The 22,135-nt window shown below is 39.5% G+C and overlaps 1 protein-coding gene across 4 annotated transcripts in view; it reads right to left on the bottom strand.

Annotated features, from left to right (window-relative positions):
• Positions 1 to 9,227: 9,227 nt before the first annotated feature.
• The window catches only part of ADGB (androglobin), a 121,445-nt gene continuing 108,537 nt past the window's right edge, over positions 9,228 to 22,135 (bottom strand). For 2 of the 4 annotated variants that reach the window (XM_036024854.1, XM_036024855.1), the window contains exons 33-36: positions 20,044 to 20,253; positions 14,296 to 14,386; positions 13,475 to 13,658; positions 9,228 to 9,647 (exon numbers count right to left, since the gene is read on the bottom strand). In XM_036024854.1, coding sequence (XP_035880747.1) covers positions 9,462 to 9,647; positions 13,475 to 13,658; positions 14,296 to 14,386; positions 20,044 to 20,253 — 671 coding nt within the window. In that variant the 3' untranslated portion in view covers positions 9,228 to 9,461. The remainder of the gene's footprint in view (positions 9,648 to 13,474; positions 13,659 to 14,295; positions 14,387 to 20,043; positions 20,254 to 22,135) is intronic. The other 2 variants (XM_036024856.1, XM_036024857.1) reach the window with 1 other exon arrangement.

Below are 22,135 nucleotides of genomic sequence, written 5' to 3'. Positions count from 1 at the left end.
TCTGTCTCTTGCTTTTCGTGTCCATTTTTTTGAGGGGAGAAAAGTCTTGACTATGAGAACATTTTAATATGGAAACCTGAATTTCCTCTCATCTGGTTTCTAGTCATCTTCTGTCTGGGAAGACTGATACCTGGGGGCAGGTAAGGAAGTGGGGAGCTCTTGGAAACGTGAGTGCAAACCTTTGTCCACTGCCACACCAGAGACAGAGGCACCTTGCAGGTACAGCGATGAGGGAAAGCACGTGTAGACCGAGATCATGAACCCAGTGACAACATTCTTTGGTAGGGAGCAGCCTATGTATGAAACACTCAAAGGGCGTGGAGCAAACAGGCCTTCTCTTCCTTGAAATACAAACGAATGCATATGTCCTGATGATGTGAGGAGGCGGAGGGATGAAGGGGAAAACTAAATAGGGAGAAATATGGGGAAAATGAGGCAAGAACACTGAATCACTGCAGATGTATAAAGCTATAGCTCTTATTCCCCGCTTTGTTCATGAAAAAAAATGTACACGGTGAACTTGAATTTCATTGGGAATGGAAATAAATCGGTTTGCAACCTTGAAGTTTCTTCCGCACGGCCTCCCTTGGTCTTTGGTGCTCACAGGTTAGGAATTATTCTGGGGGTTCCATCAGTCAGTCTTGTTCCTGAGGCTGGGGAATCATTTCACACCTCAACAGATCTTTAAATGTAGCATCAAATTATCTCATAATTGACTTGTCTCCGCTCTGTTTTACCACACGAAATTCCAGCCAAATTGAAGTAGGACAGATGGGAAAAGTCACTCGGAAAGGAACACTAATGAAGCAACTCTGCTTTCTTTTTGAGAGCTAAAACTCATGCACTGATTTCAAATAGCAGCACACATTTCAAGTGCTTGGGGTTTGGGGACAGAGGCATGTGGACTGGATATCCAAAAAGAATTAGTGCTTCTTTTGAGCTTTTAAAGAAATCTTCTCATTTCAGACTTTTTTTTTTTATCATGGTCATGATGTGTCATCACCGACATCCCTGGTACTGAGCTCTTGCTTGGACACTGCCCTACTCACTGCTGGTGACAGCAGATGGCACTACCAGTGTCAGTTTGGTCCTTGTCCACCCCGTCCATACACAGGAAGAAAGCAAGAAAAAACAATACAAGTCAGGATAACCCTAAAAACAACCCCAACCCCGCCCCCTCCAGGTCATAGTTAACCTTCTGCCAAGCTATAAGGTCATATTCAAGATATCGATCTGAACAAAATCCACCAACCTTATTCAGATTTCTGCAGTTTGATTTGTACTTGTGTGTGTGCATGCAGTTCCATACCATTTTATCACCAGGGGAAGTGTGTGCGTGTGTGCGTGTGCGTGTGCATTCACTACCGAAGTCAAGAACTCCCAAACCAAGAGGGCGCCTTGTGTGACACAGCCTGGCTCCTCTCTCCAAACCCTGACACCCAGGGTCTGCCCTCCATTTCCGGAGTTTTCTCATTCCCACAGTACCATACAAACGGAATCATACAGTAGGTGACCTTTGCAGATCGGCATTTTTTCACTGACTGTAGTTCCCTGGAGAGGTACCCCCGGTGTTGTGTGTGGGGGTAGTTCATCCCTTTTTATTTGTCATATGTCCAAGGCATGTCTGCCACCACTCACGTAATCGTTCATCAGCTGAAGTGCATTTGGGTTAATTCCAATTTTTGTCTCTTGTGAATAAAGCTACTATGAACATTCATGTAAAAGTTTTTGGGTGAATCTACATTTCCATTTTCTCGGATAAATGTCCAAGGGTTCAACTGCTCAGTCACATGATTCCATGTTTTAGTTGTCTGGAGGAACTGCCACATTGCTTACCAGAGTGGTTGTGCTGCTTTTTCCCCCATTATCACCTATGAATGATCTAATTTCTTTTTACCCTTACTGGCACTGGGTGTATATTTTTATTTTAACCATTCTGACAGGTGTGGGTGATATCTCATTGCAGTTTTAATCTGCATTTCCCCAGTTGCAAATGACGTTAAACACCTTTGGCTGTACTTATCTGCAATCTCTCTATGCTCTTCGTGATAGCTCTCCTTGTTGTTTGCTCATTTTCCCATTGTGCGCTTGTTTGTTGTTGAATTTTGAGAGTTACTATAATGTTAGATACTAGTTCTCTGACAGATGTGGGGTTTGCAGATACTTTTTCTCCAGTGTGTAGCTTGATTTTTATTTTTTCTCTTCACATGAAGTATCCTAGGGTGAATTTTTCACTTTGATAAGGCTCAGTTTATCCACTTTTTTCTTTTCTGGATTGCAATTTTAATGTCAAGTCTAAGAATTCTTTGCCAGAAATCCCAAAGATTTTATCCTATTTTTTCCTAAAAGTTTTATAGTTTTATGTTCCCAATTAAAATCTATGATTCATTTTGAGTTAAATTTTATCTGAGGGGAAATGCTTGAGTCAAGCTTCTTTTATTTGTTTTCCCTCTCTTTCTCCCTCATCCCTCCCTCCTTCCTTCCTTTTCATTCTTTCCCCCTTTTTAAATTATAGATGTCCAATTGCTTTGGCCTGTTTGTTGCAAGGATATCTTTCCTCCACTGAAGTTGTTTTGTATTTTGTTCCAGGTTCAGTGGGCATATTTGTGCAGATCTATCTCTAGGTTCTCCCCTCTGTTCTTTTGAACCATGCTCTACCATGCTGCCAGTGCCACACTGTTCTGATGCAAAAGGCTAGATAGTGAGCCTTCCTATTGGGTAGGGCCATCATCCCTTTGTCAGTGTTGTTTTAGCCATTCTAGGGCTTGTGCCCTAGAGAATCCTGGGCCCATGGGGACAAAGATTCTTCCTTGACCAGGTTCCTCCTGCAAGCTCCACTGATCTGCCTCCATAACTCAGTGAAAAGGGGGAACAGGCTTAGCAAGGAAGGATAACACTTCCTCTAGCTGCTTATTCATGGTGGAGCTCCGGAATGGTCATTCTTGCCCCGTGTGTCAGCTCACCCGATGTTTTTGGGACTCCCATTCTGCCCCAGGGAGCATAATGAACCTGCCTTGACTGCCTTCTTTTGCTAGCTTGGTGATCCAAAGACAGCGGGTCTACATGGTCTTCCTCTGTTGTATGTGGGCGGGGCGGGGCAGGGCGGGAGAGAAAGACTCCCCACTGCTCAGCTGTTTCTCCAGTCCTGGGCCCCACTCCAGTTCCCCTTTGTACCACTTCGGATGTTGATACAATGAGCAGCATATGACCTTCATACAGAATGGAACAGACATTTCAGAGTCTGGAAAATGTGTGCCCCAACCCAAGTTAACCAATGCTCTGTGCTTTATTAAGATGCTTAAACTTTTTTCTTTTCTTCTTTTCCTTTGACAAAAATAGGGTCTGGGCTAAACTCCAATTCGAGTAAGCATACTGATCTTCCAAATTCCCTTGGCAGTGTAAATCACATGCAGTTCTCTTCATGTTCTGTCTTTAACTAGTGGGACGGGATGGCTGTGCATAATGAGACAGATGTTGAGTTCTCCTGAGGGCTGCCTGGAGATGAAGCACCTTTCAGTTAATTATCCCACCAGATCTACAATAACACCAAAGCCTGCAACGCCGTCTACTTGAATCAGCACTGTTTTTCTCCCTAACTGAAGCCTTTTATTTTCTTAGCGATTGTTTTTGTTTCTGTTTAATTCTTCTAGGAAAATATAGAGATCTGCTTACTGAATAAAAATCATGTGGGCATTTCCAAGTGCAACATTTGGGTGAGTGCACTAACTTGTGCCAATGAATCTGTGCACACCCCTTTACTTGACCCTCCCATGTGATAGTTCTGCTGAAGAAAGTGTTTCTGCTTTTACACATCAACTGAACACCTTCCAGTTAAACCTATTAACTCTCATTTCCTTCTTAAAATCTTCTGGCCCAGAGCTCTGACACCATGCAGTATTTTCTATTTAGATGCTATTCTATTTTTTTCCCCCAAAAGGCAGAATCTTAAAAGCATAGGACTGAAAAATTTCAAAATCTACAAGATGTCCAGCTTGATCTTTTTAGGAGAAAAAATTTAAACCAAACAATTTACATTATACCTAAGAACCTTTGAGAACCTATGAGAAATAACTTTGCAGATAGATCCTAATATTTAGTTGCTTTATCTGCAAGTAAATTTCTTCAAGTAATTAAATATTAAGCCATTCTCCAAACAAAATAATAATTTATACTAGAAGAAAATATTTTACCATTTTATTTAACCTTGTGCAAATTGAAAATTGAAAATAAATTTCTAGAGCAGTAGTTGTTGGAATTTTATGGGTTATGGACTCATTTAAGGATCTGATTAAAGCTATAGATTTTGACCCAAAGCATACATCTAGCTGTCTACATACATGTATCTCTATATCTATCTATCTATCTATCTATCTATCTATCTATCATCTATCTATCTATCTATCATTGCAGAAGGCTCAGACATCACCTACAGCCCACAGAAAGCCCCCAGGTTAAGACCCTCTGCTTGGAGTATGGGCAATTGTCTCTGAGGACTTCTAAAGTGTCCCTTTATAATTTCAGAATTTCTCAAATGCAAACTAATTAAGGAAGTAGAATCCAAAATGATGCTTGAGTATGTAACAATGAGTCTTTGGTTATATGCAACAGAAACAAACTTTGGTCAATGTAAGTGGGAAATCACTGGTGGTATATTTGAGTAGCCCACAGATTTGAAGAAAACTTCACACTGGAAAGGACAAACGTGAGGCAGACACTAATGGAATGGGGAATCTCTTGGAGATGCCCGTAAGGACTCGGCTTCAGCTCCTTCGCTGCTGCTACCAAAAAAAATGGTAGAGGGCATCCAGAGCCAGCAGAACCAGAAATGTCCGTTAAGCACCCATGGACTTCTGAGATGGTAAGAATGGAAACCATTGCTACCCATTATTTTAACTGCCTTTTATATTTGTGTTCAGGTGAAAGATTCTCTTATTAAGTTATGTGTACGCACAACATGTCTATATGGCATTTTAGAAACCAGGAAACAAGCACTGACCAGCCTCCAAGAAGGATATATGTTTTTTTTGAACAGCTACTTCAGATGAGGCCAAAGAGTGTAACAGACAAGAAGAAGTCTCAGAAGACGGAACCGGGGCTCATGGGGTTCAGCTGAACAGAGAGGTGCTACAGTGCAACGTCTACCCTGAGGGACTTCAGAGTTGCTACGTAGTAGAGATGGCATGTGTTTCCTCGTTGTTCTTCTTCCTGAATGAAAGTGTTTATTGATTGGTATCTGATTCACAATTATTTCATGGACTTGTGGAGGGGCAGGCAAGAACAAACAAAGGAGTGCTCTACTGGCTGAAGACACCAGTGAAAGACAGATACTGCAACAAATCTGTAGCATTCTCTCTGATTGCATGGATCTGAGCTCCCTGGTTGCACCAAGGGGAGTGTAGTTTAGGATCCCATTTGGAAAGTGAAGCTGTCTCGTCTGGACTGTGACACATGGCTTCTGTGAACATTGCAAAATACCATCGTTAGCAACCTGCCCGCTGGTGTTATCTCAGTTTCTCAAAGATGTGAATCTTTTTTTTTAAGTTCTGTAAACTGTATTTTTCAGCATTTTCACTTGAATGCCAATCGGATGCATTTTTGAAAATTATCCTAAGCTTTTATGTAGACCCAGTTTAACATCAGCCTAATGGTGCAAATAATACAAACAGTATAGTTTCTTCAACTGTAATCTACTGAAAGCCTACTCAATGAAGTTTTAGGCTATGATTTGTGGGTAATTAAAATGCTCAATATATGACAATTATGATATAGTCCTTGCACTTAGGAGAATATCACCCATTATATAACAGAGAAATAAAATTTTTATAAAAAGTATTATAAATGACCTTAGTGTGACAAACTAGTTAAGCATTAATGGCACAACTGGAGAAATAAAGCTTATAAACCCAATCTGAAGCATCCAGGGTCCTTGGGGCGAAGCATTACTGAAATCTGCAAAGGACACATGAGCAGCTCCTGATGTGTTTGAACTTCCTCTCAGGAAAGTTTTTGTATCATGTTTGCAAACCACAAATGAAAGTCTTTAGATTTTATGTTTTCTTTCTTTTTGTCTTTATGAAGCCAGAGATGACTTAAATGTTGATAAATGAAAAAAAAGGGGACAACTATAACAACTCCATTTAAATCATAACTGGAAATTAGCTTTTGAATTCAAGTTACTATTCTAAAGCTAATTTTATAACCTTATTTTAATAGCTTAATGACTTCAGATGATTTGCTAAGGAAACGATGGTCCTTAGAAAAATGTTAATATTATTTGCCAAAGTTTTTTTTTTCCCCTCCAGATATCATAGTGCAAAATATGCAAACTTTGGTATATGCCATCTCAGAAGCAACTAAATTAAAACTGGGCTAAATTCTAGGAGAAATACATGAAAACATCAAAGTCTTTGAGGAAAACATACATAGGAACAATTTTGTATTATACTATTATTAATCAATGAAATGGTCTTTGGTCAGGTTATCACATTAAATATGATTTTGGCCATTTGGACAAGTTTAGACTAATCTTCCTGGTGAAAATAACATGTAAATTTCCTTTTCAAACCTATAAAACCAACTTAGCCCAGTTTCACTAATAAGCTATAATCATGATTTGTATTATTTAGCCATTTAAATATCAACTGATAAGTTTTTACTGTGTAGAACATTGATTGAAATCTTTTCCAGAGGCAAACATAATTTTTATTTGTTTTCTTTATATGTGTCTAAATATATCAGCCACCTACAGTAGAATGAAAAAGTCATCCATATGCTTATCTGAGTTGTTGATTCTGAAATCAAAAGTATGATAAACATTGAAAATAAAAAGTGTCATAATATTATATACCAGATGGAAAAGACTTTTCCAGATTAGGTAAGTGAAATTTTATAATAAACAAAATGTATTAAAAGTGGCATATTTGAATAAAGTTAGGATTGTTTGAAGTCATTGCTTGAATATACTGAGGTCTGTCTAGAAAATATCTATCCACATACTATGAAAAATAGAGACATTTACTGAAGAAGATACAAGAAACACTGTACACAGGACAATGATGCCTCAGTCCCCTTCAAAGCAGGCACTTTGGGGCTGCACACAGTTCTCCCAATCACCATCAGCTGCCCTGTTGTATTTTCCTGAATCTCATCAGTAACCTGAAATCTCTTCTCTTTCAAAGGTGATTTTAGTTTCGGGAAAAGCCAGAAGTCACGGGGCACCAAATCTGGGTTGTAGTGGGGCTGAGTCACCTGGGTGATTTGATGTTTCACCCAAACACTCTGCACCAGACATGATGCATGAGTGGGCACGTTGTCATGATGAAGCTGCCAATCACCAGTTACCAGTAGCTGTGGTCTTCTGAATCATCCAAATAATGTCTTCACAGGAATGTTCAAGCTTAACTCAAAATCTGAGGCAGATTTGTTGCTCTACTTGCTCATTTTGAATGTGACAGCCACACAGTGCACACGCTCACTCAAGGGTGTCTACCACTGACCGGTACAGTGAAGTTGTCATTGTTCACGCATGCACATTCCAGCCCACTCTCCTTGGCTGCCGCGTTTCATCAATGTCATATGAACTGTTCTCGTTATATTAATAATGGCTGGGCTTTTCCCAGACAGACCCCACACATACACATGGTAGCGTGATTTGTTATGCAGGTTTACTTCAGTGATAAATCACACTGTGCGGTGACGCTGCCATCTGCGCCCATGCCCGAAACAAGGTTGTTTAGCCTAAAGTTCTAAATACACACAAAGCTTTCAGTACGTAATGGAACTATTCCACAAAAACACACCTGTGGTTGAAAACTGTTTTACCTAAATTAAGATGGGTAAAATCTGTTTTATAATTTACTACACAAAAAGTGTTATAACCATGGCTTGAAACAAAGTTCCTTCATAATGTTAATTTCAGAAATGTTCTGTGGAGGTCATTGGAAACATTTGTTGGTCTGGTATAAATAGTTCCACCTGGGATTTGGCCCCAGCTAGAGATGGGCTTGGGGTGGGGCAGTGGAGCACTCATGTCCTCTCTGAGGCCAATTCCGGCACGCCCTGGGTGGCTCTTTCTGTCGCTTCTCCCTCCAGTTTCCTGGCGTCCAAGTGACAGTGGATGCAAAGGGTTTTTTTTGAAGGCATGTATCAGTTAACATATTAGAATGGTATGCAACTTTTTAATGTGTAAAAATAGTCCACATATAATGGGGGGGGTGCTCAGAGACTAGAGCCCCCCTATTTTTGTTTGTTTGTTTGTTTTTGAAAACTTGATTACCAGAAGCCAGTTAAAGTTTATTGAAGTTGTCATCAGTTTTCTGATTCATTTAACTGAAGACTTCCATCTGTTACTATTCAAAAAGCACTAAGTGAACACTGCCATTTTGCAAGAAGGAAAGCCACATCCTCTCTTCAGCGGAGATGTTGGAGGCACTGAGGAATTAAACTGCTCTTATGGTGATGTTTCATGATCGTCAAAGTTGTACCCTGTTGTATTAACTCAGAGGCAGGCCTGGGACTGCAGGCAGGAAAACTGTTTTTTCTGCTCTTATAAGAACCCATAAACAGAGGGGGTTGACCTTGAAGTATTTGGGAGGTGGGGAGTGGATGTAAGAAGGTAAACGATAGCAGCCTAAGGAGAAAGAAACTGAATGTAAGCCATACACTACCCTTTATAGATAGACCCTGGTTAACTCAACCAACCCAATGGATGGTATTTTATGGCTCTGTTCTGAGTCATTTAGTACCTAAGGTAGACAGACATTACAATCTTTAGCTCCTCAGCAGTCTTTACTATTATGTGGCAATGATCTCATGTGGACAGTGTCACCGCTAAAGAATATTTAGGGAATGTGAGTGGACATTTTGGGTTGTCCCCAAAGGGAGAGAAGTGCTGCTCATTAGAGGTTGAAGGTTGAGAATGTTGGATACACCCCAACTTTTGAAAGAGCCACATGCAGCACAGAATTACCCTACTTGCTATATGATTTGAATGGCCCATTAGTCACACAGTCTAAAAGCAAGTTGACGATCCAAAAAACTAACTCTCTAAGATATATAAAACCAAAGTATTTTAAACTTTTTTAAGTTAGAGATCAAATTTCCTCTAAGAACAATAGATATTTTTCTCATCGTTGAATTTTTCAGAAGTAATCCTGTTGGCTCATTTATGATCTTGCTTTAGTATTCACTAAACACGCAGCAATTCAGAGTGAGACACACACATTTTATTACATTCTATATATTTGAGACATCTTTATTGAAATTAGAAAAATTTGAACTCCAATAGCTTCAAAAAAAACTTTCCGAGAAATACATATTAACATTAAAGCACAAAATTATTTTTCAGGTAGGGAAACTTCTATTTTTAAATTCTTATTTTTTAAAATCAACAGGCAAAGGTATAGATAATCAAAACTAGGTTTTTCTTGTTCAGAAGAAAAGTAGTACCGGGCATCTCCTGGCTACTTCTTCTTTTCTTTCTTTCTTTTGTCTCTGTCGGTGGTCGACATCTTCTTCTCGGGCTCCGCCCGGTGGGCTTCTTCTTCTGCAGCCAGGGCCTCCAGCCTGAGGCGCTCGGCTTCCAGCAGCTTGTTCCTGTACTCTTCCCGGACGCTGAAGATCTTCTGGCGAGCGTCATCTAAGGAGTCCTGTTTCAAAACAAAAACCCAGTCCAGTAAGGTTCACTAATAAAAGCTTATGGTCCCAGACCAGGAAAAAAAAAAAACAAGAACCCTGCAAGACCTTGATGTTTTCCCTATGCCAGCAGATTCATGGGGGAGATGATCGAGGAAAGATGAAAATTAAGTAATGGTCTCAAATATTTATCAACACATACAACAGGAGATAGCCACAAAGCGTGCATGACATTTTAACAGAATAGAAAATAAAAGTATCCATAGGAGAAAAATAAAAAGTTAAGAAATAGGCAGAAATTTTAGCAACTATGTACTTCAAAAGAATTCAAATATCATTCATGTAAAGTGTGCACACAGCTCCCTCGGTGTGTCCCTCCCAGGGACTGTGTTCAGTGCATTACCAGTTCCCCACACATTCTAGCCCCGATGAAACTCACCTGAGTGGACTTCCAAATAATATTGCCTCACCCATTGGTCATCCTTGTTATGGTCAGTTTGGCTTTCCACCCCCCCAAATAGGCTGTATTCATCAAAGACACCAAAGACCTATGTGCAGCTAAATCGAAGATCACTCCCAGGCCCTGCTCTTACTCAACCATACTTTCTCCTCCGGAGTCAACGGACCTCACTCGACCTCTTGGACATCACACCCTAATTTCCTTCCACTTCACTGTCTGCTCCTTGTTAGTCACCTGTTGGATTTTCCTTTTTCTTCTTCTTCACCTCTTGATGTGGAAATGGCCACATCTTAGATCTTAGGTCTCATCCCTTGGTAACCTCATCTAACCCTATGGCTTTAAATTCTCTTTATCCATTGATGGGTCCCATTTAAAAAAAAATCCCAGAATCACACACCTAACTTCAGTTCAATTTTCACATGACTGTGTGACAGATAAATAAAAATGTCTGTTTTGATACAATAGATATAACAAAAAACATCCCAAGTTGAAATCCTTATCTTTACTCCCAAACCATCAGATCTGATAGCAGCTCAGTCCTTTCGGTTCTTTTGGCAGCTCTTTCTCTTATAATACACCCACCATCCATCAGGAAATCCTACTGACTACTTTGAAAATGCATCCAGAATTCAGAATTCCGTTGCTTCTCACCACCTCCACCCCACCACTTCGGTAAGAACCATGGTCGCCTCTCACGTGTGCTGTGAACAGTCTCCTCACAGACCTGTCTCTTTCACACATGCCCCTTTCTATACTTAATCTGCTTCCCATGCAATATCCAGAGTAATCCTTTCAAAACCTAAGTCAGATCATGTTACTCCCCTGCAATTGGGAGTCTTGTCACGGCTCCATATTTCCCTCAGAATAAAAGCTAAAGTTTTTATGGTGGCCTTCCCAGGCCTACATGATGACCCTCCCTGTCCCCTTGTCCCCATTTGTCTCTGGCCTCTCGTCCCCTCATCTACCCCTGCTCACTGGAATGGTACACTGTGCTTCCCCCAATAATACACCAAGTTCACACCTGTCTCTTCTGATTCATTGTGCTCTGAGTCTAGTCTACTTCTCTTTTTTCAACACTATCCCTTTCTGTCACACTATACAATGCATTTATGTTTCTATTTAACATCTATTTCCTCACAGAATTTAAACTCCATGGGGCAGGGAGGGGTTTATCTCTTTCGGTCAGGCTTAGGAGAACTTTTGGTACAAAAATGCCCAGAAAAATTTATTGAGTAAATAAATTGTGGAAATGGGAAGTGCCAGAAGACTATTATTTAAAAAAGAATAATGTTCAAGACCACAGACAAGATCACTTAATGTTGGTCTCAGGCAACAATCTAGAAATGGGTTATGAAATGGCTTCTCTGAAAATGTTTCTAAGGAAGGCAGTGAGTGATTGCTATCAGTGTAGGTTCACTACGAGGCTAGAGCTTCCTAATTTCATCTGTGTCTCTGACAGTGTGGCCCCAATTATAGGTCAGTATGCTGACTGTTCACTGTTTCAAAATGATATGAAAGAATAAGGATTAATGACCCGATGATGGCTGGAAGAAAAGCTTCTAGAAATGTTCTGTCTTCATCGCTCAATTCTTAAGAGATTTTCCATGGTTTGGGAACTTGCCTGACTCCAACTGAGATAATGAAACAGCTGGATGTCAGAATCACACTTCCCAAAGCTTTTGATGAAAGAAAAATACTGTATCTATCATAATAAAATGGGCTTCATTAAACTATTTTCACACATACAGAATGATAGAAATGACATATTAAAAAAATAGAGACAGAGCCATCTCAAGGGTTTAGTATAAAGTGAATTTAATATGTGATATGTTTTTTCCCATCTGATGAGAACTATGTTACTGATCATATTTGTTTTCTACTGCCAGCTTAAGTGTTGGCTGCCTCAAGTCTGTTAACACAACCATCCTCCAGCTATTTTCCAATTTCACAAATATTTTGTTATCTTCTCTCCTATTCTTCCCACTTTGTGGATTGATTCCAAAAACTGCATTTTTTAAAAAGATTTTATTTATTTATTTTTAGAGAGGGAAGGGGGAGAGAGAGAGAGAGAGAGAAACATCAATGTGCGGTTGCTGGGGGCCATGGCCTGCAACCTAGGCATGTGCCCTGACTGGGAATCGAACCCGTGATGCCTGGTTCACAGCCCATGCTCAATCCACTGAGCTATGCCTGCCAGGGCTCAAAAACTGCATTTTAGAAGGATTTTAAGGAGTAGTTAAAATTAGTATGTAGAATTGATTTGCCTCTTTTCTAAGAAGTTGGGAACTACATGCTATCAAGCCTTTTTCTACTCAGGTACTGTATGATTCTGACATCATTTTTAATTGAACTTTTTGGGGTGGTATTGGTTCAGAAGACCATACAAGTTTTAAGTGTACAACTCAACAAAACATCATGTGTACCTTGCATTGTGTGCCCATTGTTTCAAGCAAAGTCTTCTTGTTCACCATTCTCCCACCCCCTTTGCCCACCTTCAGCCACCCTCACCCCTCTTTGCCCCTGGCTATGACCACTGTGTTGTGTGTACCTTTGTGTGTGTTTGTATATGTATATTTTTGGCTCCATCCCTTCACCTTCTTTCACAGGGGCACCTATAGGGAACCGATCTGCATGGCAGTGGCAAATGTAGCCCAGCCCCTCATGTGGAAAGCCGGTGGGAGTGAGGCAGCACATAGGAACTAGGACCACAGATTGGTTTTCCCGTGGGGAACCAGACCTGCATTGTACCTAGGCTGCTTTGAGGCTTTCTTTTTGCTAAAACTCCCTCACCCTGAATTGAGGCAGCAAATGTTTACTGCATATCTTTAAAGTAACTTCCTAAAGTCTGTGCTAAACCTCCCAAGGATGGAGCGTAACCAATTCAACCACTTTTCCCCTCAAATTTGCAACATTCTTTTCTTTGTAGTAATTAGCAACATCCTCTTCTTTGTTATCTGTGGAAGGTAATCACCTAAAGGGAACCCGTGCATTGTAAATGAGACCACCCTTGATGTAATGTGCCCAGAAAAGTAATAAAAGCCTGTCCAGGCAAGGGTTGGGGCGCTCTCTCACTCAGAGAGCGGCCATGTTGTCCTTTTTCCCCCACCAGGACTTCTTTGGTCCGTGTGAATTTGTTCATCACAGCCACAACACATGGACCCCGCTGGTCAGACGGAGTCTGCATCAGGCACCGATACCCCTCCCCTCTGACAGCTGTCAGTCGGCTGCCTGTGTCCATGCCTCCGTTTATGTTTCATTCATCAGCTTCTTCTGTTCATTAGATTCTACACATAAGTGAGATCATAAGTTACTTTCTCTGAGTCACTTCTTTCACTTGGCACACGTGTGGGCTGTGACCCCCTCACGCACTGCTGGACTCACCCGCATTCCTGCGTACATCTCCAGGACTTGATCCTGCACTCTCAGTCGTTCTTCCTGCTCAATGTCTCGAATGCTGAGGACTCTGGTCCTATACTGTCGAAACTGGTGAATCTCCTCCGCCTTCTGCATTGCCTGCTGCTGATTCAGTTCATCCGTTTGAAGCAGAGGCTCGGCGTGTGTTTTCCTTGATATAGAAACATCACAAGAGAGACTTTACATCATTTGGGAACTCTGCAATGAACTTTACTTTAGAACTCAAATAATTTAATGTCGTATCAACAGTATGGTGGTCTGAATAAAATCAAACACTAGGAATAGAAAGAATAAGCTATTATTTTTAGATGGGTTATGCTCCATCCATTGAATCATGGATCTTTTAGAAAGTTAGTTTAGGAAAAGATCAATAACACCAGATGTGTCGTTTGATGGGATGTTTGTGGAACTGGTGTTTGAAACTGTGAGCCTGTTTTGTAGGTTCTTCCTTGTTAATTTAAGCAACTAAATAATTTTGAAGTTGCTTCCAAATTTATAAGAAGATTGAATCTAAATAATGGCAGCAGTTACAGTGAGAATTTTCTGTAACACAACTCACCTGAAGCTACACATTCAATCTTCCAGAAAACATTTAAATTATTTCATGACTGACTTAATAAAACATTTGCTAACTTGAGGTGTAAAATCATGTATTTCTAAACATTTAAATACACTGAACATTAAGCATTTAATTTCAAATTTCATTTGTTTGGCAACTGCCTATTAGCAACATACCCAAAATCCTAGGAACACAGATGTATACATTAATCACATTAACTAAAACTCACCGTACATATTGAGTTACATCTACACATTCTAGTGCTTTTCGAATAAGTCGTGGAGACATTTCCAGAATTGCTGGGGATCGTGACCGTGGCCCTGTTGAAATGAAAAGTCTTAAGCTTCCTCCCAAAAGAATCAACAATGACTGACTAAATACTGTTATATCTCACTTTAATGAAAGATAATTTTTTTTCTGTTAAGAAGACAACCAATTGAATGGACTTGCCTAATTTAATGATTTTAATGTGATTTTATGTGACTATGAAAATATAATTATATTTATTTTCTAGCTTTTGTCACTATACTTATAGTTAAATGAAAAAGATGACAAAAAGAACACAGGTGATAAAAAATATAACAAAATGTTATTCTAATTATCGTTAAATCAAGGCAGAAACAAAGAAGACATACTTTAAGCTACAAAACTATATTACAAACAAATTATATGTAAAAACTCTATGAAGCACTTCAGGGGTGGAACACAAACATGTTCAAGACACGGTATTCTACCTTCAAGAAACACTTAGCCCAGAGGAACAGGCAACACGTAATAGATAAACACCGAATATCACATTAGCAGGGGGCTTTTACTCCACAAGCTTACATGAGCCCATAAGAACAGATTGAAGATTTTAGAACCAAAGATACTTTCCACTCAGCCTTTCCAGACCATTTTGTAAAATTTTGTTTATTTTTAAATTATAGTTGACATACAGTATTATATTATTTTAGGTGCTCAACTTTTATCTGTCTTACGAAGTGATCACCACAGTAAGTCTAGTGCCCATCTGACACCGTGCATGGTTATCACCACGCTATTGACTGCGTCCTCTAGCTGAGCATGACATTCCTGTGACTTATTTTGTAAGTGGAAGTTTGTGCCTCTTGACCCCTTGACCTTTTCACCCATTCCCCGACCCTGCTCCCCTCGGAAAACCATCAGTTTGTTCTTTGTAATGGGTGAGTCTGTTTCTGTTTTGTTTGTTTGTTTGTTTGTTTTGCTCCTTAGGTTCCACATATAAGTGAAATGATATGGTATTTGTCTTACTCTGTCTGACTTATTTCACTTACCATTATATCCTCTAGGACCATCCATATGTTGTGAATGGCAAGATTTTAATATTTTTTATGGCTGACTAATATTCTGTCTTTCTAGACCATTTAGTCTCTTTTTTTAAAAAATTACTAAAATATAATTGAGTAATTTGCTTATTTAAAAAGTATAATTCAATACTTTCTAGCAAATTTATAGGGTTGTGCAACCAAGACCAAAATCCAGGTTCTAACCATTTCCATTATCCAAGTAACACCCCTCACACCCTTTCACGGTCCTTTTCCGTTCCCTCCTGGAGCCCAGGCAACCATTAACCTCCTTTGTGTCTCCATAGATTTGGCTTTCTTGAACATTTCATGTCAGTAGGAATGGTAAAAATCTGTTTAACTTTTCAAGAAACTGTCAAATCACACTGTTTCGATTATTGTTGGCTTCATCATAAACTCTAAAATCACAAGGTAAAAATCCTCCTCTTTGGTTCTTTATCAAAATTATTTTGGTCATTCTGGACCTTTGCATTTTCAAATAAATTTGGAGATCATCTTATCAAATTGTGTAAAATGTCTAGTAGGACTTTGACAGGGATTGTACTAAATTTATAGATCAATCTGTAGAGAATCGAATATGAATATGCTATGTTACTATATTGACTCTTGCAGTCCAAAGCATGAACCTCCCTCTTTATTTTGATCTTTGAAATTTTTTTTGTGGTGTTTCATAGTTTGAAGTATACAAGTCTTTCACTTTTTAAAATTTATTTCCATATATTTATTAGTGATGCTATTGTAAATAAAACTGTCTTAATTTTATTTTTGATTGCTCATTGATGATGCATAGAAATAAAAGTAAATTTTGTATATTTTGTATATGCATCTTGTTACATGTGACTTCACTAACCTCACCTATTAGTTGTAGATGACAATCTTGGTTCTTTTTTCTTGGTCCCTTGGTATTTTCAGTATACAGGATCAGTTTGTCTGAGGATTCAGTTTTCTTTCTTTCTTTCTGATATGGATGTGTTTTATTTCTGTTTCTTATCAAAATGGCTAGAACCTCCTGTAAAGTGTTGAGCATGAGTGGTTTGAGTGGACATCCTGCCTTGTTCTTGACCTCTGGTTAAAATCACGGGGGTTGTTCTGTTACCCAGATCTCCCTGTTCAGTTTTTGGGGTGCTTGCCTTGAAGAGCATCACAGCTCCCAGAGGGAAACAGATTCTCCCCTAGAGCCTGGAGCAGGCATGCGGCCTTGCCAAGACTTAAATTTTAGAATTTCTTCCTTCCAGACCTATAAGAAATGAATCTGTGTTGTTCTAAGTCACTAAGTTTGTGGTTGCTTACAGTAGAAATAGAAAACTCATACAATTAAGACAATTTATTTTTATTGTTCTTAGTTTTAATAAGTATTTTTTTCCATTTAGCTGTGTGCCTTAGGAGTTTTTAAATGTTTTTTAATCTTTATTTTTATCATTGCTTTTTGAGGAGAGGATATATCAAGTCCTCACTCTACCATTCAAGGAGTCTCACTGCCCCATCCTTCCCCTGCCACTGACTATTCTTGCTTTTTAACATGTGGTTATAATAGTTTCCAAGATTATTGTGAAGTGCTTAATTTTGCATGAGTTCTTAAAAGCAGTCATTCATTTGAAAATATAATCTAATGTAAACCTTTAAAAATAGAAAAACAGCCCTGACTGCTGTGGCTCAGTGGGTTGGGTGTTGTCGCACACACCAGGAGGTCCCGGCCTGGGCACCTGCTGGGTTGCAGGTCGGGTCCCTGGCTGGGGGTGTGCGAGAGGAAACAGATCGGATGCACATCAATGTTTCTCTCCCTCTTTCTTCCTAACCTCCTCTAAAAAGGAATTAATAAAATCTTTAAAATATATATAAATAATATACAAATTAATCTTTTTTCAAAAATACATAAAGTAATGATACATGTGAGAAAATAAAAATAGTAATACGATTCTCAACTCTGTTCCGTTATTAAAACATAAATTCAATCATTATATAACATTAAATAAAACATTTCTGAAGTATTAAAATTTTATTATATGAGTCTTTTAGAAACCAGTAGCCAATACTTTTTCTATTTTCCTTATAGCAACTATGGGCACTTAGATTTCTAAAGTACATTTGCTTTTCTTACGAACATCTCTACTTCAGCTGGGTATATTTTGGGCATTTCTAACTTGATTTGTTTCTATAAGATATGGATTCTGCTAATTATTGGCTGGAAAGAATCTATTTTCTGATTAGTTAGGTTTTTGTGCTTTCTTCCACCCAGCCAAATAATATATATTGAACAGAGAGGGTGGGAAAGGGGCAGAGTGATCGTTGTGTTCACTTGAAAGACTGTTGAGTAGGGTGTGAGTGCAGAGTGATGGTCTTAGGCTTCAAACAGTGCAGCTCAGTGTGTGTGTGCATGTGTGCATGTGTCTGCCACTCTTTATCTGCGAAATGGTCTTCTGTGGGATACGTTCTGATAATGAGAGTATGAATTGAGTAATATTTTTCACAAACTGGTCATCACTGGGTCATTTTACTGTATTTTACAAAGTTTGGGTTTGCAACAGACCAGGAGAGAACTTCTGTCATCATGGGTAGTATGACAATTGTGGTTTAAAAGACATGGCAAAGAATAGATTGATTGTGCACCTGGGGAAAGGACTTTGGAATAAAGACAATGATCCTCACCAGCCTCTGGAAGCAGCACTATTCAGAGGTCCCCAGAAATAAAAGGAGAGTTGAAAGCAGTGTTTGGACTCTTGACTGAGATGATGGTTTGTTGTGGAGGGAGGATACTTAGGAGTGAATCCATAATGATATCATTTACACGACCTCCTTGCATTGTGAAAGAAGTTGTTCTAAGTTATCTATCTACTCAATGAAAATAGAAGTAACAAGACTAATATCGTTTTGGGGGAGGCACAGATATTGATGGGAGGATAGAGGCCACACCACGTGCAGCTCTCAGGAGTCAGTAATCTCCTAGGGGCAGTGCTTCTCCGGGAGTAAGGGCTGACTCGTGCTGTGCCACCCGCGGAGATGGGAGCAGCGCACTGAGCTCCGGACAGCAGCTGACAGTCAGCCCTGTGGTCTCCAGCAGGATTCCTTCTGTAACCACCATTCCTGGGGCACATGGCGAAGTCTCTGAGAATAGGGTGTATTTTTCTTGATGGGGTGTAAACAAATTTATCATTGTATATTAAATTAAAATTATAGTAACATGTATTTAAGAATGGTTTAAAGAAATTTTTGCTTGAGGATGGGCTGCGTTGGTCCTCCTTCCCCCTCTTCCCTGTTTGCGGTGACTTATGAGCATATAAACAATTTGATTTCAGAATTTAATCCTGTTTTTATTTTATAGATCTTGGAATTAACTGTGGGGAAAAGTTTGCATTTGATTAAAGAATACAATGTGTAGAATCAAAAGAAAAGCTAAGGTTTGAAAAGTTCCGACTCTATCCAAACTCTATCAGCTTCCTCTCCTTGGGTGATTCATCGTTTACCAATTCTCTCACTTCTGAGGCAGAGGTACCATTTATCCAGTTCACGGAGGCTCAACAGATAAATACGCCAAAGCGCTCTACCAATTGAATAAAACAGTAGATATGGACAGATGTGTTTCAGTGCTGCTACCCCGTGTGCCATCTTTTAAGTGAATGCTTACTTTCAAAACACTGGTTTAAAAATATCAGTATCTCTTTTTAGTGTAGTAAAAGAGCCCTTTGAATTTTCCTTTCACAGTGGAAATCAAGGACATGCTTTAGCCACAAACAGCTTTTAATTTTAAGATTGTCAGACCGGTTTAGCAATTTTGAAGATTACCATTGTCACCATTTCTGAAGATGTTTCCTTCTAGAATATTCTTCTCTCCTGCCTGGGCTCTGAACAAGTCGAGGACAAAGACTAAGACTGTGCTCTTGATAGAAGTGGGACTGGAGCATGTAGCCTGATGGGAGAGGCCAACAGGCCATGACCAGAGAGCCCTGAAACTCACCGCAGGTCAGCACCCCTCACTCGTAGGCAGTGCTCCTAACTCAAGGAGGAGCAGTGAACTTGGGCTTGCTAGGCACAGCCCATTTGATTCTTGTCAAAGATATCAATCAGATGAGATGCTAAGCCCCTTTAGAGACAGAAAGTCTAAGAGTTGCTTGGGGAAAATCTTTCTTCCTGGAAACCAGGAATATGCAAAGATGTTTCTCTGCAACACCTTCCATGAAGGGTGTATGTTCATCTTAGTGAATGAGTGCAAACCCACACTACACAAAAATGAACCCAGTCAGTAGAGCTTGTGCACCACAGAAAAGTGCTTCCTTCCTACCTTTTCAAAGCCAAATATTTAAAATTGGTTATAAAAAGAAGAAAATCTATCATGTAGTATACTATAGATAAAACAAAAAGAATCTGTGACAACTGTATATGCGATCACTGCAATTTTACTTTTAAGTATAACTGTACAAAGCATACCTCCTACTTTTTTAAAAAAATCGCCCACTTTTATCTTTAGGATAAGGTCTTAATAATCAGGTTCTTGAGCAGATTATCAACTCTGATAAGCCAAACTGAAGACCTATGAATTCAAAATACAAATTGTTCTATGGCATAACCCTTGATGTCACATTTGTTTAAGTTAGTATATTTTCCAGGATTTTTGTTTCAAAACATATATTTATCTTACCAACGAGAGGAATACTCACTGATATTTTCCTTCTGCGCGGTCTGCTCATGCTCCTCCTTCCCCTCCAGGGCTCCCCTGCTCTCACTGCTTACTGACTTTTCCAGATCCTTTAAGACCTTGGTCACTTGCCACTTCTTCCACAGCATACTTCCTGATTGTTTTATCTCTTTGATGTCTAAAGTCCTAGAACTCTTTGTTTCTGGCACGAGTGAGGAACTTGCAGATGATTCTATCACAACATGGCATGTGCATTACTGAAAAAACTCGCATTCTATGAAATCACATGCAAAAAGCAACAGGGCTACAAGAACACAGATTTGGAGCAAAGACTCGTAAGCTTTGCAAGTTCTAACCAGAACACTAGCCAAAATAGTGGCTGGTACCTCAGAAGATGACGCCAATGATCCAGGCACCCAGTGAGTCTAGAAGCTGCCCCAGGATGGGAGAAGGTCACGTAAAAATAGAGGCTTTTTGGAGGCAAGACATTACAAGTGGAAAGGGGAGTTCTGAACCACTGGGGCCGCTGTTCGTGTGAACTCTGGAGGAAGTGCTGCATGCCCCATGTGAGAATCGTGAACAGACAGGACCCTCCTCTCTGGGGAGCAAGCTCTGCGTGCAGACACTTGTCTAAAATTGTCCTCAAACAAAGCTGAAAAGGGGTCTCGCTGATGAAGCAGCAAAGCTGGAAGATTTTTTTCTTCCAGCTTTGATCCTTCAAGCTATGATTCTGCTCCCACTATTCCAGACCTCCATGCCTAGAAAGAAATGTAAAACATACACGGTTCCACATCACACAGAGATTTCCCCTCTACTTGTCAGTTGTACATGTTCTGATTGGTATTATGCTCTGCTTTGAATAAAATAGGTAAGTGCAACTTTATTCTTATTTTGAGTAAAATAAGAGTACGAAGAAATGTTGAAATAAAAGGGAGACATTCAGCCATCAATGATGGTTCTTTAAAAATATTAAAATTGATGCAGCCCTATGGCAAGATGGATCAGAAAAAAAATTAACATGATTTTCCCCCCAGGAAGTTTAACTTATATAAAATAGACAGTTTTCTTATAAAACATGACTTACTAACCTTGACATCAGAAATAGAATGGATAAATAATGAGACATATAGGGTACATTTACTGTATGAGTTCAATATATGAAGTTCAAGAACAAACAAAAATCATTTATGGAGATAGAGGTCAGACTCATAGTTACTTTGAGGAAGGAAATGACTGGGAGGGGAAATGAGGACTACTCTGGGGATATATTAAGGATATGTTAAGAATTTTATACCGTGATCTAAAATTTCTCACATATGTGAAATTTCTTCAAGCTATAAAATAGAGATTTCTGCCCTCGTTGGATGACAAGGTCAGCCTTCTCCGACCCTGTTGACCACTGGCTCCTGTGCTTGGCTTAAGGAGAATTCCAGTTTTAGCAAACAATCCAGCTAAACCAGTTTGTTGGAAATCTGCACCCCCCACCTTGATATCCAATCAAGCTTCTCTTTCTCCCATCCTTGATATTCAATCAAATCCCCCTCCCTTGACCTTTGACACCTAACCAAGTTCCTCTGAGGAGTTTTCTCCCCACCCCTTGCTTGTTGGCTGTACACCCTACTTGTCCCGCAGCACTCAGGGTTAACTCGGTCTCTTGCCCAGCTGCAGCGTCTTGACTCCTGTTGCAATAGTCTCGAGTAAAGTCTTCCTCGTCACTTTTAACAAATGTCCAGTGAAATAGTTTCTCTTTTACATATAGCTTACTCCATTTTAAACATAATAATAAAACCTAGAGCTAAAGGACAAAAACTATGTTCTATTCACCTTCATATTTCCTACTATTATTTAATTCTATCAATTAGAAGAGAAAGTATTTTAAGAGTTAGAAATGGTTCAGTCCCAGGGTTCTCACTACTTAGATGTGTGTGACTTAGGAAGAATTAGGTGACTCTCTGAGCTTTGGTCTCTTTGTCTGTAAAGTAGGAATAGTAACATCTATGACAGAATTGCTGTGGGTTAAAATGAGGTAATAAACATGAAGCATTCTAAACAGGGCTCATCCCAGGAGAATAGGATTAGGGTGATATTTATTGTTTAGATGGTTTATAATGAAA

The sequence above is a fragment of the Phyllostomus discolor genome, chromosome 4 (assembly GCF_004126475.2).
Source record: "Phyllostomus discolor isolate MPI-MPIP mPhyDis1 chromosome 4, mPhyDis1.pri.v3, whole genome shotgun sequence".
Taxonomy (NCBI): Eukaryota; Metazoa; Chordata; class Mammalia; order Chiroptera; family Phyllostomidae; genus Phyllostomus; species Phyllostomus discolor.
The sequence above is the reverse complement of the archived record's forward strand: the minus strand, read 5'-3'. Positions and strand labels throughout refer to the sequence as shown.